At 30.4% G+C, this 18,885-nt stretch overlaps 7 protein-coding genes and 2 non-coding genes across 9 annotated transcripts; 4 read left to right on the top strand and 5 right to left on the bottom strand.

The window, feature by feature from the left end:
• Positions 1–282: 282 nt before the first annotated feature.
• Positions 283–2,739, top strand: RSP5 (NEDD4 family E3 ubiquitin-protein ligase; the record flags this gene model as incomplete). The annotated part of the gene is made up of 1 exon (XM_046080326.1): positions 283–2,739. The coding sequence occupies one exon, from the start codon at positions 283–285 to the stop codon at positions 2,737–2,739; it is 2,457 nt and encodes an 818-aa protein (XP_045935581.1).
• SCDLUD_001416 lies at positions 2,074–2,119 on the bottom strand. The gene has a single exon (XR_006829188.1). It is a non-coding gene; the product is annotated as a Histone3 (non-coding RNA).
• Positions 2,740–3,270: 531 nt separating the features above from the next.
• Positions 3,271–4,869, bottom strand: SCDLUD_001417 (uncharacterized protein; the record flags this gene model as incomplete). Its single annotated transcript, XM_046080327.1, has 1 exon — positions 3,271–4,869. The coding sequence occupies one exon, from the start codon at positions 4,867–4,869 to the stop codon at positions 3,271–3,273; it is 1,599 nt and encodes a 532-aa protein (XP_045935582.1).
• A 175-nt stretch (positions 4,870–5,044) lies between these two features.
• Positions 5,045–5,136, bottom strand: SCDLUD_001418. The gene is given in 2 exon segments: positions 5,045–5,081; positions 5,099–5,136. It is a non-coding gene; the product is annotated as a tRNA-Lys (tRNA).
• Positions 5,137–6,614: 1,478 nt separating this feature from the next.
• MPT5 (Mpt5p) lies at positions 6,615–9,395 on the bottom strand (the record flags this gene model as incomplete). The annotated part of the gene is made up of 1 exon (XM_046080328.1): positions 6,615–9,395. The coding sequence occupies one exon, from the start codon at positions 9,393–9,395 to the stop codon at positions 6,615–6,617; it is 2,781 nt and encodes a 926-aa protein (XP_045935583.1).
• A 1,554-nt stretch (positions 9,396–10,949) lies between these two features.
• NSA2 (rRNA-processing protein NSA2) lies at positions 10,950–11,732 on the bottom strand (the record flags this gene model as incomplete). The annotated part of the gene is made up of 1 exon (XM_046080329.1): positions 10,950–11,732. The coding sequence occupies one exon, from the start codon at positions 11,730–11,732 to the stop codon at positions 10,950–10,952; it is 783 nt and encodes a 260-aa protein (XP_045935584.1).
• Positions 11,733–12,289: 557 nt separating this feature from the next.
• On the top strand, positions 12,290–13,417 carry LCP5 (small subunit rRNA maturation protein LCP5; the record flags this gene model as incomplete). The annotated part of the gene is made up of 1 exon (XM_046080330.1): positions 12,290–13,417. One exon carries the CDS (start codon positions 12,290–12,292, stop codon positions 13,415–13,417), a length of 1,128 nt encoding a protein of 375 aa, XP_045935585.1.
• Positions 13,418–13,701: 284 nt separating this feature from the next.
• Positions 13,702–14,397, top strand: VFA1 (Vfa1p; the record flags this gene model as incomplete). Its single annotated transcript, XM_046080331.1, has 1 exon — positions 13,702–14,397. One exon carries the CDS (start codon positions 13,702–13,704, stop codon positions 14,395–14,397), a length of 696 nt encoding a protein of 231 aa, XP_045935586.1.
• A 631-nt stretch (positions 14,398–15,028) lies between these two features.
• Positions 15,029–18,499, top strand: SAK1 (serine/threonine protein kinase SAK1; the record flags this gene model as incomplete). Its single annotated transcript, XM_046080332.1, has 1 exon — positions 15,029–18,499. One exon carries the CDS (start codon positions 15,029–15,031, stop codon positions 18,497–18,499), a length of 3,471 nt encoding a protein of 1,156 aa, XP_045935587.1.
• Positions 18,500–18,885: the final 386 nt, after the last annotated feature.

Genomic DNA, 18,885 nt, shown 5'->3' on the forward strand with positions numbered 1-18,885 from the left:
CAATATTACCAAAAACGAAAACAAAAAAAGAACAAAAAAAAAACACAAACTTATATTCATTTAATATTACTATCCAAGATAAGAATCTAATTTTTTTCCTTTTCCCCTTCTCCCTCTTTTTTTGTTTTCATTCATTTTATTATCATTATAACCTTTTTTCTTTTCTAATAACTTTTCTTTAGTTGTCTTATAATTAAAATAAAAAAAAGAGAAAAAAAAGATAGGTTAATCCGAAAACAACAATACCAACAGCGACATCACAAAACAGTACAAACAAAAATAATGACCACCATATCAGCCAAATTAGTATGTGCTGAGTCATTATATAAAAGGGATGTTTTCAGATTTCCAGATCCATTTGCAGTCTTGACTATTGATGGTTCACAAACTAAGTCCACCAGTGCCGCTAAGAAAACTTTAAATCCATACTGGAATGAGTCTTTTAAATTCGTTAATGTTAATGAAAACTCTATTTTAACCATTCAAGTATTTGACCAAAAGAAATTTAAAAAGAAAGATCAAGGCTTTTTGGGCGTAGTTAATGTTCGTATAGGGGATGTACTGGGTCATTTAGACGAAGACTTGAACAATAATGAACATCAAGAAACTATTACTAGGGACTTGAAAAAGTCTAATGATGGTGCAGTTGTATCCGGTAGATTAATTATTTCTCTATCCAAACTCAACGGTAACGCGAGCAATAGTAGTAGCAGTGCGACACGCCATTCTTCTGCTACCAACAACACTACTCCTGGTAGAAATAATACCGTACGTTCTAATGGTTCAAACACTAATACTTCTAATAGAGGTCATAATAGCACGAGTACAAATAGCCATACCCGTTCTACGTCAAGTAGTGCCTCGGCAACAACCAGTAATAACATCTCATCTGCAGCAGCTACTGGTGCATCTACTTCAAATGGATCCCGGTCTGCTGACTCTCAAAGACAATATTCATCTTTTGAGGACCAGTATGGCCGTTTACCACCAGGATGGGAGAGAAGAACAGATAATTTTGGCCGTACCTACTATGTTGATCACAATACAAGAACAACAACTTGGAAAAGACCTGCTATGGAGCAGGTGAGCGCTGGTACTTCTTCCAGCACTAATGGCAACAGTAGTACAGAGTCTGACGCTAGAAGACAGCAATATAGAGGTAGAAGCTTGCCAGGCAATTCGGAGCACGGATCTGGCAATGCTACTCCCACTACCCCCACTACTACAGGTAATGCCTCATCTGCTGGCAATACGAATGCTGCTGCTATGGCAGCTACTGGTGGTACTACTAGTGGCTTGGGTGAATTACCTCCCGGTTGGGAACAAAGATATACTCCAGAGGGGAGAGCATATTTTGTAGATCATAACACTAGGACTACTACTTGGGTTGATCCTAGAAGACAGCAATATATTCGTACTTATGGGCCTACTAATAATTCTATTCAGCAACAGCCTGTTTCTCAATTAGGCCCATTACCATCAGGCTGGGAAATGAGATTAACGAATACTGCAAGAGTTTATTTCGTCGACCACAATACTAAAACTACGACATGGGATGATCCAAGATTACCATCATCTTTGGATCAAAATGTTCCTCAATATAAGCGTGATTTTAGACGTAAAGTTATTTATTTTAGATCGCAACCTGCATTAAGGATATTGCCCGGACAATGTCACATTAAAGTTCGTAGAAAAAATATTTTTGAAGATGCCTACCAAGAGATTATGAGACAAACGCCTGAAGATTTGAAAAAGAGATTGATGATCAAATTCGATGGTGAAGAGGGTCTAGATTATGGTGGTGTTTCCAGGGAATTTTTCTTTTTATTATCGCATGAAATGTTTAACCCAATCTACTGTTTGTTCGAGTATTCCTCCCATGATAATTACACCATTCAAATTAATCCTAACAGTGGTATTAACCCTGAGCATTTGAATTATTTCAAATTTATTGGTAGAGTCGTTGGTTTAGGTGTTTTCCACAGGAGATTTCTGGATGCATTTTTTGTTGCTGCATTCTACAAGATGATGCTAAGGAAGAAAGTTGTACTACAAGATATGGAAGGTGTGGATAACGAAGTTTACAACAGTTTAAAGTGGATTTTAGAAAATCCTATTGAAGGCATTTTAGATTTGACTTTTAGTGTTGATGATGACAGGTTTGGGGAAATTGTCACTATTGATTTGAAAGCAGACGGAAGAGATGTCGAAGTAACAGATGAAAACAAAAAGGAATATGTTGAACTATTTACACAGTGGAAGATTTGTGATAGAATTAAAGAACAATTGAAGGCCTTTATGGATGGGTTTAATGAGATCATACCTGAAGATTTAGTTACTGTTTTTGATGAGCGTGAATTGGAATTATTGATTGGTGGTATAGCAGAAATCGATGTTGATGATTGGAAGAAGCATACTGATTATCGTGGATACCAAGAGTCAGATCAAACCATTCAATGGTTCTGGAAGATTGTTTCTGAGTGGGATAATGAACAAAAAGCACGTCTATTGCAATTCACTACGGGTACATCGAGGATACCAGTTAATGGTTTTAAGGATTTACAAGGTTCTGATGGACCAAGAAGATTTACTATTGAAAAAGCTGGTGAGATTGACCAACTACCAAAATCGCATACTTGCTTTAACAGAGTAGATCTACCATCGTATGATAATTATGAGTCTATGAAACAAAAGTTGACTATTGCTGTGGAAGAAACTATTGGTTTTGGTCAAGAATGAGGTAGAGTAGCGATTAAGAAATGATTATTAAGTTCTGGATAGAGAAGAACAACTGATGGAAAAAAAAAAAAAAAAATGAAAAAAATTAGAAACTGATAATAAAATGCAATAAAATAAGATCAAAAAAAAAAATGAAAAAATGAAAAGAAAGAACTAAAAGATGTTGCAATACAATAAAATGTATTATATATAGTCAGCTTTTTTTTTTTTTTTGATCTTATTTTATTGTTGCCACTACCACTACCATTGTTTCCTTTTTTCTTTTTTTATTTTAATTTTTTTTTTCTCATTTAATATTTTATATTTTTTAGTTTTTATTTTTATGTTTTTTTTTTTCTTTTTTTTTTTATTATAAATTTAGTATTACATATATATATATTAAATAGTCTAATGATTATGGGGCCAGAATAATATATTTAAGTAAAAAAAAAAAGGTTTATCAGGCTAAAAACTGAGTAATGTACAAAAGCCCCCACGAAATCTTAATAAATATTTAAGGTATATCATTTTATATTTTCATAAAGACAACCATTATACATCAAGGAGTTTGGTATGCTTATCTATCAAACCAGGACTTAAATATACCTTTGTTAGTTCTTTAGTTTTAACATTTGTTGACAATATCACCAGTATAACGTTTATAATATAAATCTCACAAACTAAATTATTTACCAATACATTTGATATAAGTTCACTAGTTTCTTCAATGCAATGCGACTTAATAAATTCGTCAAGTGTTGCTATAGGGTAAAGTTTATGAGGAAGGTCCGAATTGGCAAGTAATAATTCGTCCAACAAATATATCTGGAAATTTTTAAAAGGTGTATTTTTTTTCCCATAGATTAGAAATTTTTGATATTTCCGGAAGATTAAAGTAGTCGCTGTGGGTATAATTGCACTCTCTTGGAAAATATTAATAAAGTCTATTTTTTCTATCAATTGAGGAAATTTTCTTTTTTTATCAAAACTAGATGTGTTTTTAAACCTGGCGTTAATATCTCCGGTAGCCATATGTGTATAATTGGGATCGATGTCACACAGCTGATATAGCCCGAAACTCTGAGCTGAAAAAATAAAAGCATATTTATTTTTATTACAACAATAGTCGGTAGAATCTGGCGAATATAAATAAATATCTATAATATTTTCAAGTCTGTTATTACTAGACACCAACGTAATTTGGTTTAACACCTTCTTTGGTTGTAGCGGATGACCAATGTCCTTTGATAATTCCACTAGTTTCACGTTGCCATTTCGAAACCCACACAACATATATTTATTCCAAAAATGTTGTCCTGGGTCCCCTTTCGCAACATAATTCCTTTTGGCAAATGCTAATATATCGCTCTTATTTGACAATATTGCATGCCCTTCCAATACACCTTCGTTGTTAACGCCAGAAAGACGTCCGCCGCTTGAAATCAAATAAAAAGGTTTACCGAAATCGTCCGTATAACGTGCAAATTGATGGATAGTTCTGTTTGAATTCAATAACTCTTTTTTTAGGCCTGCATCGTTGGAAACAATTATTTTGCGTAATGAATAATCAATAATAATTAATTTCTTGGTATCAGAATTAACTATTAAAAGATCATTGTTGATAGAATCTTGGAAAATTTGAATATTTTCGTTACCTGAGGAATAGTTAAAATTTTCAAACATTTCTGAAGAAAAACAATACGTGTTTTGGTTTTTTAATAAAAATGAACCATGCTCACAAACAGCCAATATGGAATCAGCATCAACTCTAAATATGTTTTGCACATTTTTTATAATTCTAGTGTCGTATTTGATTGAGAAAACGTGAAGTTTACAATTTAAAAGATTCGCAATAATTGTCTTTTGTTGACCATATTTTGAATATTTTGAATATATTTGAAGATCATTTTCTAGTTGCAAACATTGTATTTTTTTAATTGTAGCTATTCTTTGGCGTGCCTTTAATTCTTTTTTCAAAATTTCATTAGCTTTGATGTTATTAGAGGTGTATTTGTTACCACGGACTGTATTCTTGGTTATGCTGCTTATTGGTAAAACATCAGGGTTATTACTACTTGTTATTTTAAAGTACTTTTTTTTTTCAGGATCATAAAAAAAACCTGGTATTTCTATAGGTAACTTGTTACTCATTTTTTCTTTTTTTTTTTTTTATGCTACTTTGATCCAAAAAAAAAAAGAAAAAAACCTAAAGAATACTACAAAGTATGATAAAAGTACCAATCATAATAATAATTTGTATATGAGAAAAGGACATAAGAAATAGAATAAATTAAAATAAAAATAAAAAAATAATTAGCAAAAAGAACTCCTCATAGGGGGCTCGAACCCCTGACATTTCGGTTCCTTGCAATCTCAAAGCTTAAAAGCCGAACACTCTACCAACTGAGTTAACAAGGACGAGTTCTCAGCGCCCTTAAATCTAAGTTTGTACTGCATTAAGTCTCATATACTTTTTTTTTTTTTGTGTGTATCAGAAAAATCGATTTCTTCGCACAAAGGTTGGAAATGACGTGTTTGTTTACACTTTTTTTTTTTTTTTTTTTTTTTATTCCATCGCAAAATTTATTTCCTTTTTAAGGCATACATGAAGGCCAAGATAACAAAAATAAGAATAAAATAATTAAAATGTTTGCTTTATAAGTAAAACTAACTGCCAAATAATATAAGTAATATGGCTAATTTTAGTATATATATGTGATGAAAATAAATTATAATAAAAGGTATATAACAGAGATGCAAATAAAAATGATATTAAATGTATAACGAATGACTTGAATGAAATGACACCCTGGTGAATATATGTGTATATATTAAAAAAAAAAAAAAAAAAAAAAAACACTACAATGCATTATTGATAAATGAATGAATAAAATGGTGGGTATAGTACATGGCAATATAAGTGTTTGGGTGTTCTAGCTGTAAAATAATGAATGACTTATAGGTGGGAATAATACAGGAATAAATATCATAATAGCTAACAGCATCTCGAAAAATAAAATAGTACAATAACCAACAAAACAATCAAAGTGATAATAATAACCGCAAGTAAAAATGGAGAAAAGCAAATAATCATAAAATATTTTAAAAAGGTAAAAGTAAACAACAGCAACAGAAACATTAATTCATCCATTAATGAATAAATAAAAAAAATGGATCGGTGAATTGGGAAATGGGTGAAAAGTATGTGAGAATACTAGACGTCAACACAATAATAAAAACAAAAATTCTTAAAGAAATATATCACAAATTAAACAGATATGCCAGCAAATTCAGATAATAATAATAATAAGCCATTAAATATAACTTTACTTTAAAGTGATTTTTTTTTCTTTGTACTGATTCTTGATATTTTCAATAACCTTGCTATTTTTTTGCTATTATTGTGACCATTAATATAAATGATATAGGTAAAAAAAATTAAAAAAAAAAAAAAAAAAAAAAATTAACAGCTGGGAAAAGTGACAATTAATTGATTTTAAAATAGAATTAAACTTAAAAGGAAACATGAACACAAGCATAAAATAGAAATACACATGTAGAATGTTAGTACTAATGATGGACATAGCACTTTAACTCTTCATATTTACACTTAGGATTATTTTAACTCCGTATTAGTAAACAAACAAATTTTCTTTTCTTTTATTTTTTTCTTTTCTTTTTTTTCTTTATTATTTCAGTTCCATTTTAATAATTTTTTAGTGGAAAAATATCTATGAAACCTCCCCCTCCTTTCAAAGTAAAGAAAAAAAAAAAAACTAAAATAAAGTAATACATCTATAATGATAAAATTGACATAATACATTGTAATTTAAAAATAATAATAAATAATAGCCTTGCAAAAAAAAAAAAAAAAAAGACAATTAATGATTAACAAGTCATTGATGATTGGTAAAAGTATTGGAAAAAGTGTTATGATTATTCTCAGTAATATTAACACCAGTATTAGCATTAGTATAACCTTGTGGAAATGATTGCCACATATTAATATTATTGTTTGTATTTGGTAAAAAACCAGGCATACCAGTGGTAGGTTGCACCTGTGAAGGTGGCAAAGGTAGTGGTCTTTGAGGGGCCATATATCCATACATGTTTGGAATAAATTGGGATTGCAATTGTGGCGCAGTTGCATTATTAACATTGCTGTTAATAGGGTTATTATTGGTAATGGAAGTATTAGTAATCATATTAGAAAATCCCATAGGTGGATTGTTTGGGTTATTTGAACTCATTGATCCAGAATGGAATTGTGGTCCTGATTGTTGTTGGAAACCAATATTCTGCATGTTGTTATTGTAGCAATTACTAGTACTGGTATTGGAATAAAACTCGTATAATGGCGGTGATGGAGAAACAGAGCTGGTGTTTGAGACAGAAGCAGCAATATTATTAGAAATGGTACCGGGGGGAGAAAAGTTATCTCTAGAAACACCCAAGTTGCTATTCGTACTATTAGTTCTCATATGGTTAGTAGTAGGATGGCTCATGCTATTGTTATTACCGTTAAATACAGAAGCTGAATTGAAGGCATTGGCGGGTAATGAAAAATGACGTGTGTGGTTAAATTTTGGGGTAGCAGCACCATTAAAAGCATTACTATTAGCATTATTATTGAGAACATTGCTATTGTTAGCCTCTAGAGAAATGCCTGTCAATTCGGAATAGGATTTAACCTTCAATTTAATTTTTTTTGCGTAGGAAGTCGTTTTGATTGTTGGTAGCAAATTCTTTGTCATGAAAACCAGTTTGTTTATCCTCGATGCAAAATCATAAGAAAATTGTAGCATGCTATTGTTCATGTCAGTAGTGCTGATGGCGTTGCTATTATTTTTCAAGTCCAAAATTTTAGAGTAATTTTTGACATCTAATAATGTCTGTAATGCATAATTCCCGAAATTGTCTCTAATCAAAATATTCAAGTTGGCCGTGAAAATTTCAACAACGTTTAACAAAATCTTTGTAGCGACACCAACAACATCGGCATCCGTATTAGTTGCGGAAATATTGCTCAACCATGATGTAACAACACCAAACAACTTTTTGATATACTTTTCGACAACATTGGAGGAAAATTTCAAACATGATAGCTGAACTAATTCATTGGATAATTTGGTAAATATTTCGCCCATTAAATAAAAGTCCAATTCTTTAATGTCAAACAAAAATTGGATAATATAGTTACCAAATTGATCGTTGATCAAATTAGGACAATATTCAACTATTTTCAGAGATATTTTAAAGATCTGTTGTAGAGTACATACACTCAGCAACTTTTGCAAGACGCAACATCCATGCTTGTGTGTGGATATCTTGATAATATTGTCATTATAAACTATAGCACTAATAATGAAATCAAATTTGCTGGGTGGAAATTTGAAAATGCATTTTTGAATCACATGATTACCATTTAAATCGTTAATTAGTTTAACAATTTGCTCGATGGAGGTGTGAGTTGGCCCAAAACCCAAGACAATCATATCTATTTGTTGTTCAGTGGTTATACAATCAATAATTTTCTGCAAAGAACGAGTACCATATTGATTTATAGAAATTTGATAAACTTCAGGGTATATATCCTGAATCAAGGTGGCCTTTTGTTCTAAAGTTAAATACTCGCAAAGCTTCTGAATTAAATAGTTGCCGAATGGGTCCAAGATTAATTCAAGGGAAAATGGTCTAATTGTTTGGTACATCAAATCACGAACTTTATCTGATATCATGGGAGTTTCTAATTTTTTTTGTAAAAATCTGCACCCATATTGGTCGCTCGCTAATTTAACATAGTCCAATTCCTCCAGGGGCAATTGGTTTAGATCATTAAATAAGGTAGATGAGGTGGAAACACTATTGGTTGATGTGATTGAATTAGTGCTGATATTTCTTTGATGGTTACTGTTATTATTAGTCAAAACAGAAGACAAAGTACTCTTATTATTCTTGTTATTTAAGGATGCAGATGAAGAAGAATTGGCGGAAGAGTTAGAAGAGGATGCAATACTTGGTGTATAATTATTATTATTGTTGTTAGTAGTAAAGTTTAAAGTATTACTGTTATTACTACCATTTTTTAACATTGTAGAAGTATTAACTGGGTCTAAAAGAGGCAAATCAAATTCATTAATTAGGGGTAATGATCTCAATCTAGACCTATTGCTAGTAGCAGCACCTAACAAGGGGGTATTGCCAGTAGTGGTGCTGGGATTGAACCCATTGACTGTACTGATAGGTGTAGGTGAGGATAGCATATTTGTAGTATTTGCGCCAGCATTTGTTGAATCAGAATTGTTGTTGGTGATAGTAGCGACATTGCCATAGTTAGCTAGATCTAATGAACTTGTTCTTTGATGCACAGAATTTGAATTGTTGAATAAGCCAAGGTTTGACATATAGTTGTTATTAGTACTACTGGTCTTGATTTGGTTGTAGTTGTTAGTAGTGTTACCAGAAGTATTATTAGAACTAGCTGAACTTGTGGTAATAGGAGGAGTAACTGGCTCAATTAGCGATTGAATTGAATTGACTGATTGCTGTTGGGGTTTGTGAGTAAATGCTGTGCCATTGCCTTTACTACTGGTGCTATTATAGGTAGTGTTGGTAATATTAGTAATATTATTTAGTAAATAATGATAATCATTATTTTGACCATCGCCAGTTGTCATTGGTAATGAATGTTGAGATCTTGAGGGGTTTTTTTTTTTGTTTTTGTTTTTTGTTTTTTGTTTTTTTTTATTTTTATTTTTATTTTTATTTTCTTATTTTTTGATAATTTTGTTTCTCTAGAACAAAAGAATTAACAAAAGATGAACTTTAAATTTGAAAATTAGACTTTAATATGTAATTTCAACTTTGTCTGTTACCTCTTTTTTCTTTTGGCCTTGTCGATTAGATTTTTATTATTTTTATTTGTAATATATATTTATATATTATGGATTTTATTTATTTTTAAATTTAAAAGTTTAAAAATTAAATTTAAAATTAATTTAGTATTTTTATTTTGAACGAATGAAAAGTTGTAATTCTTTTAAAGAATTGGACTGAAACTTAAGTATATATATATATATATATAAGTGTTAGCGTGTATATGTAAATATAAGGCAGTAGAAAATATACAGGAAAAGAAAAGAAAAGAAAAGAAAAAAGAAAGAAAGAAATAAAAGGAATCAACAGTGGTAAAACAACGTTCTTGATCTATATTTGTTTTAGTACGTGGCAGAAAAGATCCAAGGTAAGAATGTCAGGTAGGCAGAGCGGTATAGAAACGGATTAGCAAGGCAAAAAGGTATTGACGGGCAGAAGGACCAGACAAATAGACCGAGTAATCATTTATATATATATAAAACGTACAATAACAAATAAAATAAAAAAAATACAAGGGCATTTTATTTCAATCTTTTTAATTAAAGTTAATAGATTGAAAATTACAACAAAGTATAAAATGAACTAATAATATAATCATTTATTCTCTTACTCTTCACTTGCCCCTCAAACTTCCCCTTAGAATATGCTTATATATTGAGAGTTCGAATCATATTCCACCAAAATAATCTCACTCAAACTTTTCCCCTTGATAAAAAGCATGATTTTTGTTCGAGAATTTTATCTTTATCCGAGAGTTTTTATTTTTGGCTTAAAATTTTGTTGGTTTCTGTGGTTTACAAATATTTATCAGTTTGCTAAGAAAAGAAAGCAATGAAAAAATAAAATAAAATAAAAAAAAGGGAAATAAAAAATAAAATATAAAATAAAAAAAAAGGAGTTGTCCTTTATTATAAAATGAATGTTATTAATAGCTGTATATAAAAACATGTGGTTGTTACTGTCCATTTTTCTATGGCAAAAGAAGCCCATGAATAATAATTAATAAGATACGACCAAAACAAATAATAATTGTTTTGTATTTTATTATTGCGCCTCATCTTAATAAATAATATCAACATTTCCTTTTATTCAACTTTGCTATATATAGCTCAAAGCTACAAATACAAGAAGTTCTTGTTAATAGAACACTAAATTACATTTCCACACTCATCCGATCTTATTTCCATCGGTCTTTTTTTTTTTTTTTCTTTTTTTTTTTTTTTCTTTTTTTTTCAAGATTTCACACAAGCCGCAAAAAATGCCCGGAAAACAATAATTTTTCATCACGTGCAAGTAAATATATAAACATAAACAAACGCAAAAAATTAATATACTATTATACAATATAACTCGTCTCATAACAACAAAACAGCATTAACACAACCATCCCTGTCTGGTTCATTAGTAATTTGTGCATATTTACCCCAAACAACCTTACCACCACTGGTAACCATACCTAATTCACTAACATTAACTTCAATAATAGTACCCTTTGTCAAAACGCCTAATTGTGTAAATAAAGGGGACTGTGGGTTTTTCTTAACTGACAATATAGGCAAGAAAACTGTTACACCCAATTCAGGATGCGTAACATTAGCCTTTTTTTGTCTCAAGGCCGTTGGTCTAATAATTCTTTCCATCTTAACAGGTCTTCTAGTAAATCCTTCTCCAACAAAAGTGTGTTTAGTAATCATTCTCTTCCAAGACTTGGATTTCCTCTTACCAGTTTTCACCACTTTAAACATCTCTTCTTCACTAATACCTCTGACTTTAGGCAATGGAACTTGAAATTTATCAGCTTTTTCTAATCTCTTTTGTTTAATACTATTACTTATAGCTTTAGCTGTGTTGTTGTTTTCTCTATCCAATAAATAATGTGGTAAAGCATCATCAGTAAGAGGGGAAGCTGATGTATCCTTAATTTTACTTTGTTCATGTGCTTTAATTTTCTTTTTCATAGAAACTTTTTCATTATACCTTTGCTTGGCAAATTGTTTACCTTTCCAGCCAGTTAACTCTCTTGCTTTCTTACTGACTTTGTGAACCTCTCTAGCTTCTTTCTTACGCTTACGTTCTTCATAATCTAACCTACGACCATTTTGTTTAATGTGCTGTTCAATATATTCGTTTTGAGGCATTTTACTTGTCTGTAAAAGGATATATACGGATATTCTGATTTGTATGTGTAATTATACTTTCAAGTGATAAACTATTCGGAATTAGCTTAACAATGTATATAACTTTAATTTGGTAATTAATAAGATAACCAATCAAATAGGTGTAATTTATAATAGAAATGAGTTAGTTGTAATAGTGGCAGTATTGTAATCAGTATTTTACCACACGAAGCGCGAGAAAGAGAGAGAAAAAAGAAAAGAAAAGAAAAGAAAAAAAATAAATAAATAAATAAATAAAAAGAAACGTGCAAAAAATTAAAAAATTACACACAATTTTTATAAATTCATTCACTATCCGAAAAGCTTGTAGTCCACATCAGCGAAAATGAACATGGATATCAATATTTATGATGCTATATCGTTTCTTTTTTGTATTTTCTATTTTTTTTTTTTTTTTTTTTTGATTTCTTTTTTCGTTTTACTTTTTATCAATTGAATATAAAATTTACTTCTGTCAAGAAACCAAAAAGATATAAAAAAAAAAGAAAAAAAACAAAAAATAAATTGCCAAATAAACAATGACTAATTCAATACAAGAATTAAATGACGTTTTAACAACAATTAATGCATCACTAAAAGCTACCTCCACAGCTTTTGAAGTTCTATCTGCTGATAGTTCTAACAATTCGTTTTATAATAACAATATTGGTCCATTATTAAAAATGTTAAATTTTGATACCACACCAACTAATAAAATGGAACTAGAAAAAGTTTCATTATTAACTTTGAAAAATGAAACAATGCTATCTTATATAAATAATCTATTGCTATATTTGTATGAAAAATTGAGCATTAAATCTACTCATAATGATGCCGATAGAAAAGAGGAAGACAAGTTTCGTTTTAATATTGTTGAACAAAGAGTTGTGTTGGAAAGAGGTATTAAACCCCTAGAGAAGAAAATAGGCTACCAACTAGATAAATTGGTTAGAGCTTATTATAGACTAACTAAAGAATATGAACAGGCAAAACAACGTTCTATCAAGATGGAAGAATTAGGCGCACATGCGTCATCGCAAGAATCAGATGAAAGCGCTAGCGATAGTGATGATGAAGAGATGAATTACAAACCTAATATTGTTGATCTAGGCAAAGCCAAAAATACACATAATGTTGCCAGCTCTAACAAAAAATCAAATTCAGATAATGCTACAGAGGAAGATGAACAGAAAATATATAAACCACCGAAAATTAGTGCCGTTTTACCACCATCATCTACCAATTTTGAAGACAGATTTAATCCAAATCAACATAAAGATAGAAGCGGTAAAAATAGAATGCAAGCTATGGAAGAATATATCAACCAAACTAATGATAAACCGTTATGGGAAGCTTCCATTGGTACTAATATTCTTGATCATGGGCGTGGTGGCATTAAAAGTGCAAATGCTGGTGCTAAAGATAAGAAAATACAAGCCTATGAAGAAGACAATTTTACCAGATTAAATTTAAATAGTAAAGTTAACAAGAGGCAAAAGAAATTAAAACAAATTAGAGACAAAGTTAATATTATAGGTGGTGAAGATTTCAGTATATTTAATAATAATAACGTTAATAAAAAGAGAAATTTACATGATGTTACTAGCAGAAGGAAAATGATTAAAAAAGGCAATTCTGCCTGGGATAGAGCTAAAAGAAGACTTTGAATGTATACTTTTTGTAGAATCGTTTTATTTTTAACTTTTTTTATTTTCAATTCAAACTTTTGGTTTTAGCTTTGTTTTTTTTTTTTTTTAATTTTTTTTTTCCTTCTACGTCTCAAATCAAACATTAAATTTTTTTTTTTTAAAAAAAAAAAAAAAATTAAAAAAATAAAAAAGTTATATATATAAATAACTTGCCCCTAAGTATAAAATATATCTGTTTAGCTGTACAATACAACTACAAATTGTTTTCATATATACATCTATTCTATAAAGCGTCAGAAATTATGAATAAATCGTCAGATATCTATGTTAAAAGGAAAGTGGCTAAACCTGAGCCATGCTTAATATGTTATAAACCAACATCTACCGTAATGTTTAATGAAAATTTTTATCAGCAGCAATATAAGGATTGGTTTTACTGTTGTGACTTACATTTTATAGATAATCCCAGTTTTATGAAGCCGGCATATTCTCAAGAATACTATCACACTTTGGAATTAATAAAAGAACTAGAACCTCAAATAATGCGTATTAATAAAAACAATAAAAGTGGGACATGGGATAACTGGATAAACAAATATTTGTATAATGACAATAACAATAAAACCAGCAGCAAAACTAAAGATAAGGATCAAGGGAAAGAGAAAGATGAAAACAGGGAAAAAGACAGTGAAAAGAAGTCAGAGGACAGTGAAAAGATGACAGAAGAACAAGAATTAATTAACAAGTATAAAAACTTAAAACTAAAATCTGATTCTTTGAAACTCAACAATAAACAGTATCAATTGAATAAAATCATGTACAATCAAAGACTGACAAGTTTGATGAAAACGTTAACCAGAGAACAACAGCAATCTCAAAATAAAAACGATTGCATTATGACTAGTAAATCTGATAATTCTATCGATGATTCATCATATACTGATCCAAACAGCATAGCCATGAGTTTTCCCAAGGTTCCCAGTCATAATCCACTTTAATTACAGTTTGTTTCTGTGTAAAATTTACGAGTTTTTTTCTTTTTGAGTGACACAAAAAAAACTTTTTCTTTTTTTTTTTTCTTTTTTCTTTTTTTTCTTTTTTCTTTTTATGTCCGGGTTCATTGGTGCTGAATACCGAAACCTCGGACAATATCGGCTTTGGAAAACGTGATATGAAAATAAAAAGTTTTTTTTTTTTTTTTGTTTTCATGAAAAAAAAAAAATTATGTATTTGAACGCTATTTTTTTTTTTTTTGTTTTATTTTAGAAAACAACACATTTTTCTTTATCTTTAGGAACAATCTCTTTATTGTCATAAACAATTAAATATAAAATAAATACATAAAATAATAATTAAATTAACTGTTACTCAAATATATATATACATAAACACACATATGTATATATACTCTAAATACAATCAAATTGAATATATAATAACTCACATATATATATCTATATTTGCATTACAATAAAAATCAAAATTTCATTCCCCCCCCCTTTATACTACCACGATTACAACAACTACACTGGAAAAAATAATCATTTAATGAAAGTTTCTCAATTTTATAAAAACAGATAGAAAGATATACACCTATATTTAAATTCATTCTGATTTAGGTAATATACAATGAATAATAATAATAATAATAATAATGATAATGATAATAACAGCAGCAGTAATAATAATCACAAAAAAAAAAAAAGCAATGAGCTTAAAGTACTGGATATACCACCCGATATTCAGCAGAAATTAAGCCAATTAAGTTTAAACAATGATACACCAATACCAAAGCAACAAACTAATGTAGTCAAGTCACAGTCAAAGAAGAAGGGCAACGACTCTTTTTTCCCCACAAAAAATAAAAACGATAAAGATAATAATACTAAAGACTATTTAAAAACTACAACATCAAAATCGTTTGTGTCGTCATCTTCAATGGATTCATTGCATTTATTATTAGAAAAACAAAGACAACAACAATTAAACAATCCTTTGCATCAGCAACATCTTTTTTATCCGGTCAAAGAAACCAATAAAGTTCTACTAGAATATGATACGGTTAGGAAAATAACAGTTTTAAACCACTACGAAATAATTAAAGAATTGGGGAGTGGTCAACATGGTAAAGTTAAACTAGGCAAAGATTTAATCACCAAAGAATTAGTAGCTGTTAAAATTTTGGATAGAGTGAGCCCCAGATCTAAAAATAAACTATTTTTGTCGTCAAAGAATAAAAACAATTTTAAAAAGAAAGATGTTAATAGTGATCTCGACAGTAATACCAAGAGAGAGATTATTATCATGAAAAAATTACACCATAAACATATAGTAAAATTATTTGAAGTTCTAGACGATTCTGAAGCGAGGAAGATCTACTTGATATTGGAATATTGTAGTAAAGGTGAAATAAGATGGTGTCCCGGTGACCAATTAGAAATAAATGCTAAAGGACCCCCATTATTATCTTGTGACCGTGCAAGACAAATTTTTAGAGACTTGGTTTTGGGATTAGAGTATTTACACTCGATGGGCGTTATACACAGAGATATTAAACCAGCCAACTTACTATTAAGTTCGGATAACGTGGTGAAGATATCTGATTTTGGTGTTTCCTTGGCCACAACTTCCTCTAACCAAGAAGAATTATGTAAAACCGCGGGTACCCCATGTTTTTATTCACCAGAAATTTGTTTAGGAATAGAAGGGGCTGTGGACAAATTTGAAGGGGATCCCAAGACTGTTATATCTTTCCCCCTAGATATTTGGGCGTTAGGAGTTACTTTATATTGTTTATTATTTGGACGGTTACCATTTGTGTGCCAGCATGAATTAGGACTCTTTGACAAGATAATAAATGAACAACTAAGTTTCCCATCAGCTTCAACAATGAAAGAGTGTGATGAATTGGAATACTTCCAAGCACAGGACTTACTAATTAAACTATTGACGAAAAATCCATATAAAAGGGTTTGTTTTAAAGAGATTAAACAGCATCCTTTCACTTTAAAAGGTTTATCAGTTCAAGAACGTGAAAATTTCCAAAATGATAATAATGCATGTGACCCAATCATTATTAGTGATAACCATAGCTTAAAAAAATTTAATGACTTTTCTTTACCTGTATCAGAACTAGAAATAAACGAGCAGAACCTTACAATTGCTAATGGCAGTCATAATACTAATCATGATAACGTAGGTAGCAAAGTTGCATTGCCTGTAAATTCATCCTTTGCCTCACTTGATAGTTTTTATATTGATAATTATGCCACAAGAACAAATCCAAGTTTTATTAACTTGGGATATTCAACTACGAGAAGACCTCCTATAAGTAAGAATAGTAGTATGAGTAATCCGTACGGTGCAAATGATATTAAAAAGAGAAGGAGTGAGAATAAGAAGAAAAAGAAAAAGGACAGAGACATTATTAACATTTGCAACAGCAATAAAGGTAGCAGTAGTAGTAGCAGTAATTATAATAAAGCCAGTATTTTAGATGCGAGCGACTCACAATCTTTTCAGTTCAAATGTTTTCAAAATCGAAATACAAATAGTAATGAGGGCTCCAATAATACCCCAAGAACTACAATATTAAATAATGTACCTAGCATCTCCAATATGGCCGCTACAAACAACAATAACAGCACAAGAAAACCATTTCATGCGCTGGCTCAGCAAAGATGGAACATACCTTCCAGAACCAGTAATGCCATCACTCCTCCTGATAAAAGCAACAGTAATAGGGTCATCGCAAATGATACGGCATCCAATACCTCTATTCCTATTACTGCCCCTAGAGACCACAATTACAGTACTAATCATAATAATAGCGCATTTTCATGGAATGATAGGTATGGATCATCATCAGCATCAACGTCGAGTACAAGGACTACAACTACGTTAACTACCACTACTACAAGCGCTGGAACGCACTCTTCGTCATCGTCTTTGTCATCGTCATCATCATTGTCATCGTCATATGTTTCAGAATCAAATGTAAACACATCTTCCCTGGTTTCATCATCCGTTTTAAATTCTTCATCGTTTAATTCACGAGATATTGGAAACAATAACAACAGTAATACTTATACTACTTTGCATAACAATTTTGAATATATTGGCAATAATAATAATAATAATAATAATAATAATAATAATAATAATAATAATAATGATATCAATTCACCCGATTCTCCCCAAAACCGTTCCTTTTCATATGATTCGGAAGATGCAGAATCTTTGCCCTTTGAGTTTGGATTGGATTCCACACACAATAGCAAGTTATCAATTAGTAGACTTATAACACCACATGAACAACACTCGTGTGTTTCATTTCAAACACTTCAAGGTAACGGTAACAACAGTGTTCCTAATTTTCAAATACCACAAGTTATATTTGAGAATGATCTTCAGGATATTCGTAGTATGAGTAGTGATGCAAATAATATAGGAAAAGATGATGATGATGATGATTATAGAGAGCAGGATTTGGTCATTCAAGTTGGTCGTCAAAGAAAGAAAAGTCTTGTAAATCAGGAAGATATTGTGCCTCCGAAAAATATTTCCACTGATAAAACATCAGTAGTAAAAATAGACAACAAAACTGTTAGAAAGCTGGGAAGTCCTGAAGCATCTACCTTGAAAAATAATGATGATGGATCAACTTTATCATCAAGTACTTTATATTTACAGCCGCAGCTTTCCAAACAACAGCAATGCAGTAATAACATCTCTGCGGCATTTGTTGCCAGTGACAAGCCTGACGAGGTAGATATACCACCTGATATATTAATGAAGTTGCCTGAAGCGTGCAAATTGTCTAATAATATTGTTGCCAACACAAGCGAAAATATCACAAGTAGTAGCAGCGATACCACCACTAGTACTGGAAATGGTAAAATCAATGTTATTGATAAAAGGGGACAGCCCACTTCTGTAACTAATGAGATAGAGGTTTTCTCAATAGGTAATCGATACTATCATCAAGCGGTGCCGAATAAAATTGATAATGACAATGTCACTAAAGAAAGTGGGCTTGGAAATAAGAATTTGAGTACTATAGATCTATTAAGTTCGATGTTAAATGAACAAAGTAAATAAGAACAAGAATAGATATTTATTATTGTTACAAGGTGTTTTTGTACCGAGTTAACTTTTCTGTTTTAGATTTCACCATACTTGTAAGTTTAATAAAGAATAGACTGTTATTAGATTAACAGATTGTATAGAAACTTGAAGAGTTCAAAAAAGAAAAAAAAAAAAAAAAAGAAAAACAGGAAAAGTATTTTTTGGACAAGTTTGGACCTTGCACAAGCAACATTGTAATTAAATTTTATTTTTATTTCTATTTTTATTATCATTTTTATCTTATCGCTTTTTTTTATATATTTTTTATATTTATTTATTTAGTTGATAAAATGGTACATGCCGCCCCCTTACTTTTTGCATGGCCCCTTAGACTTATATTATTATTGTTATTTATCTTA

The sequence above is a fragment of the Saccharomycodes ludwigii genome, chromosome II (assembly GCF_020623625.1).
Source record: "Saccharomycodes ludwigii strain NBRC 1722 chromosome II, whole genome shotgun sequence".
NCBI lineage: Eukaryota > Fungi > Ascomycota > Saccharomycetes > Saccharomycodales > Saccharomycodaceae > Saccharomycodes > Saccharomycodes ludwigii.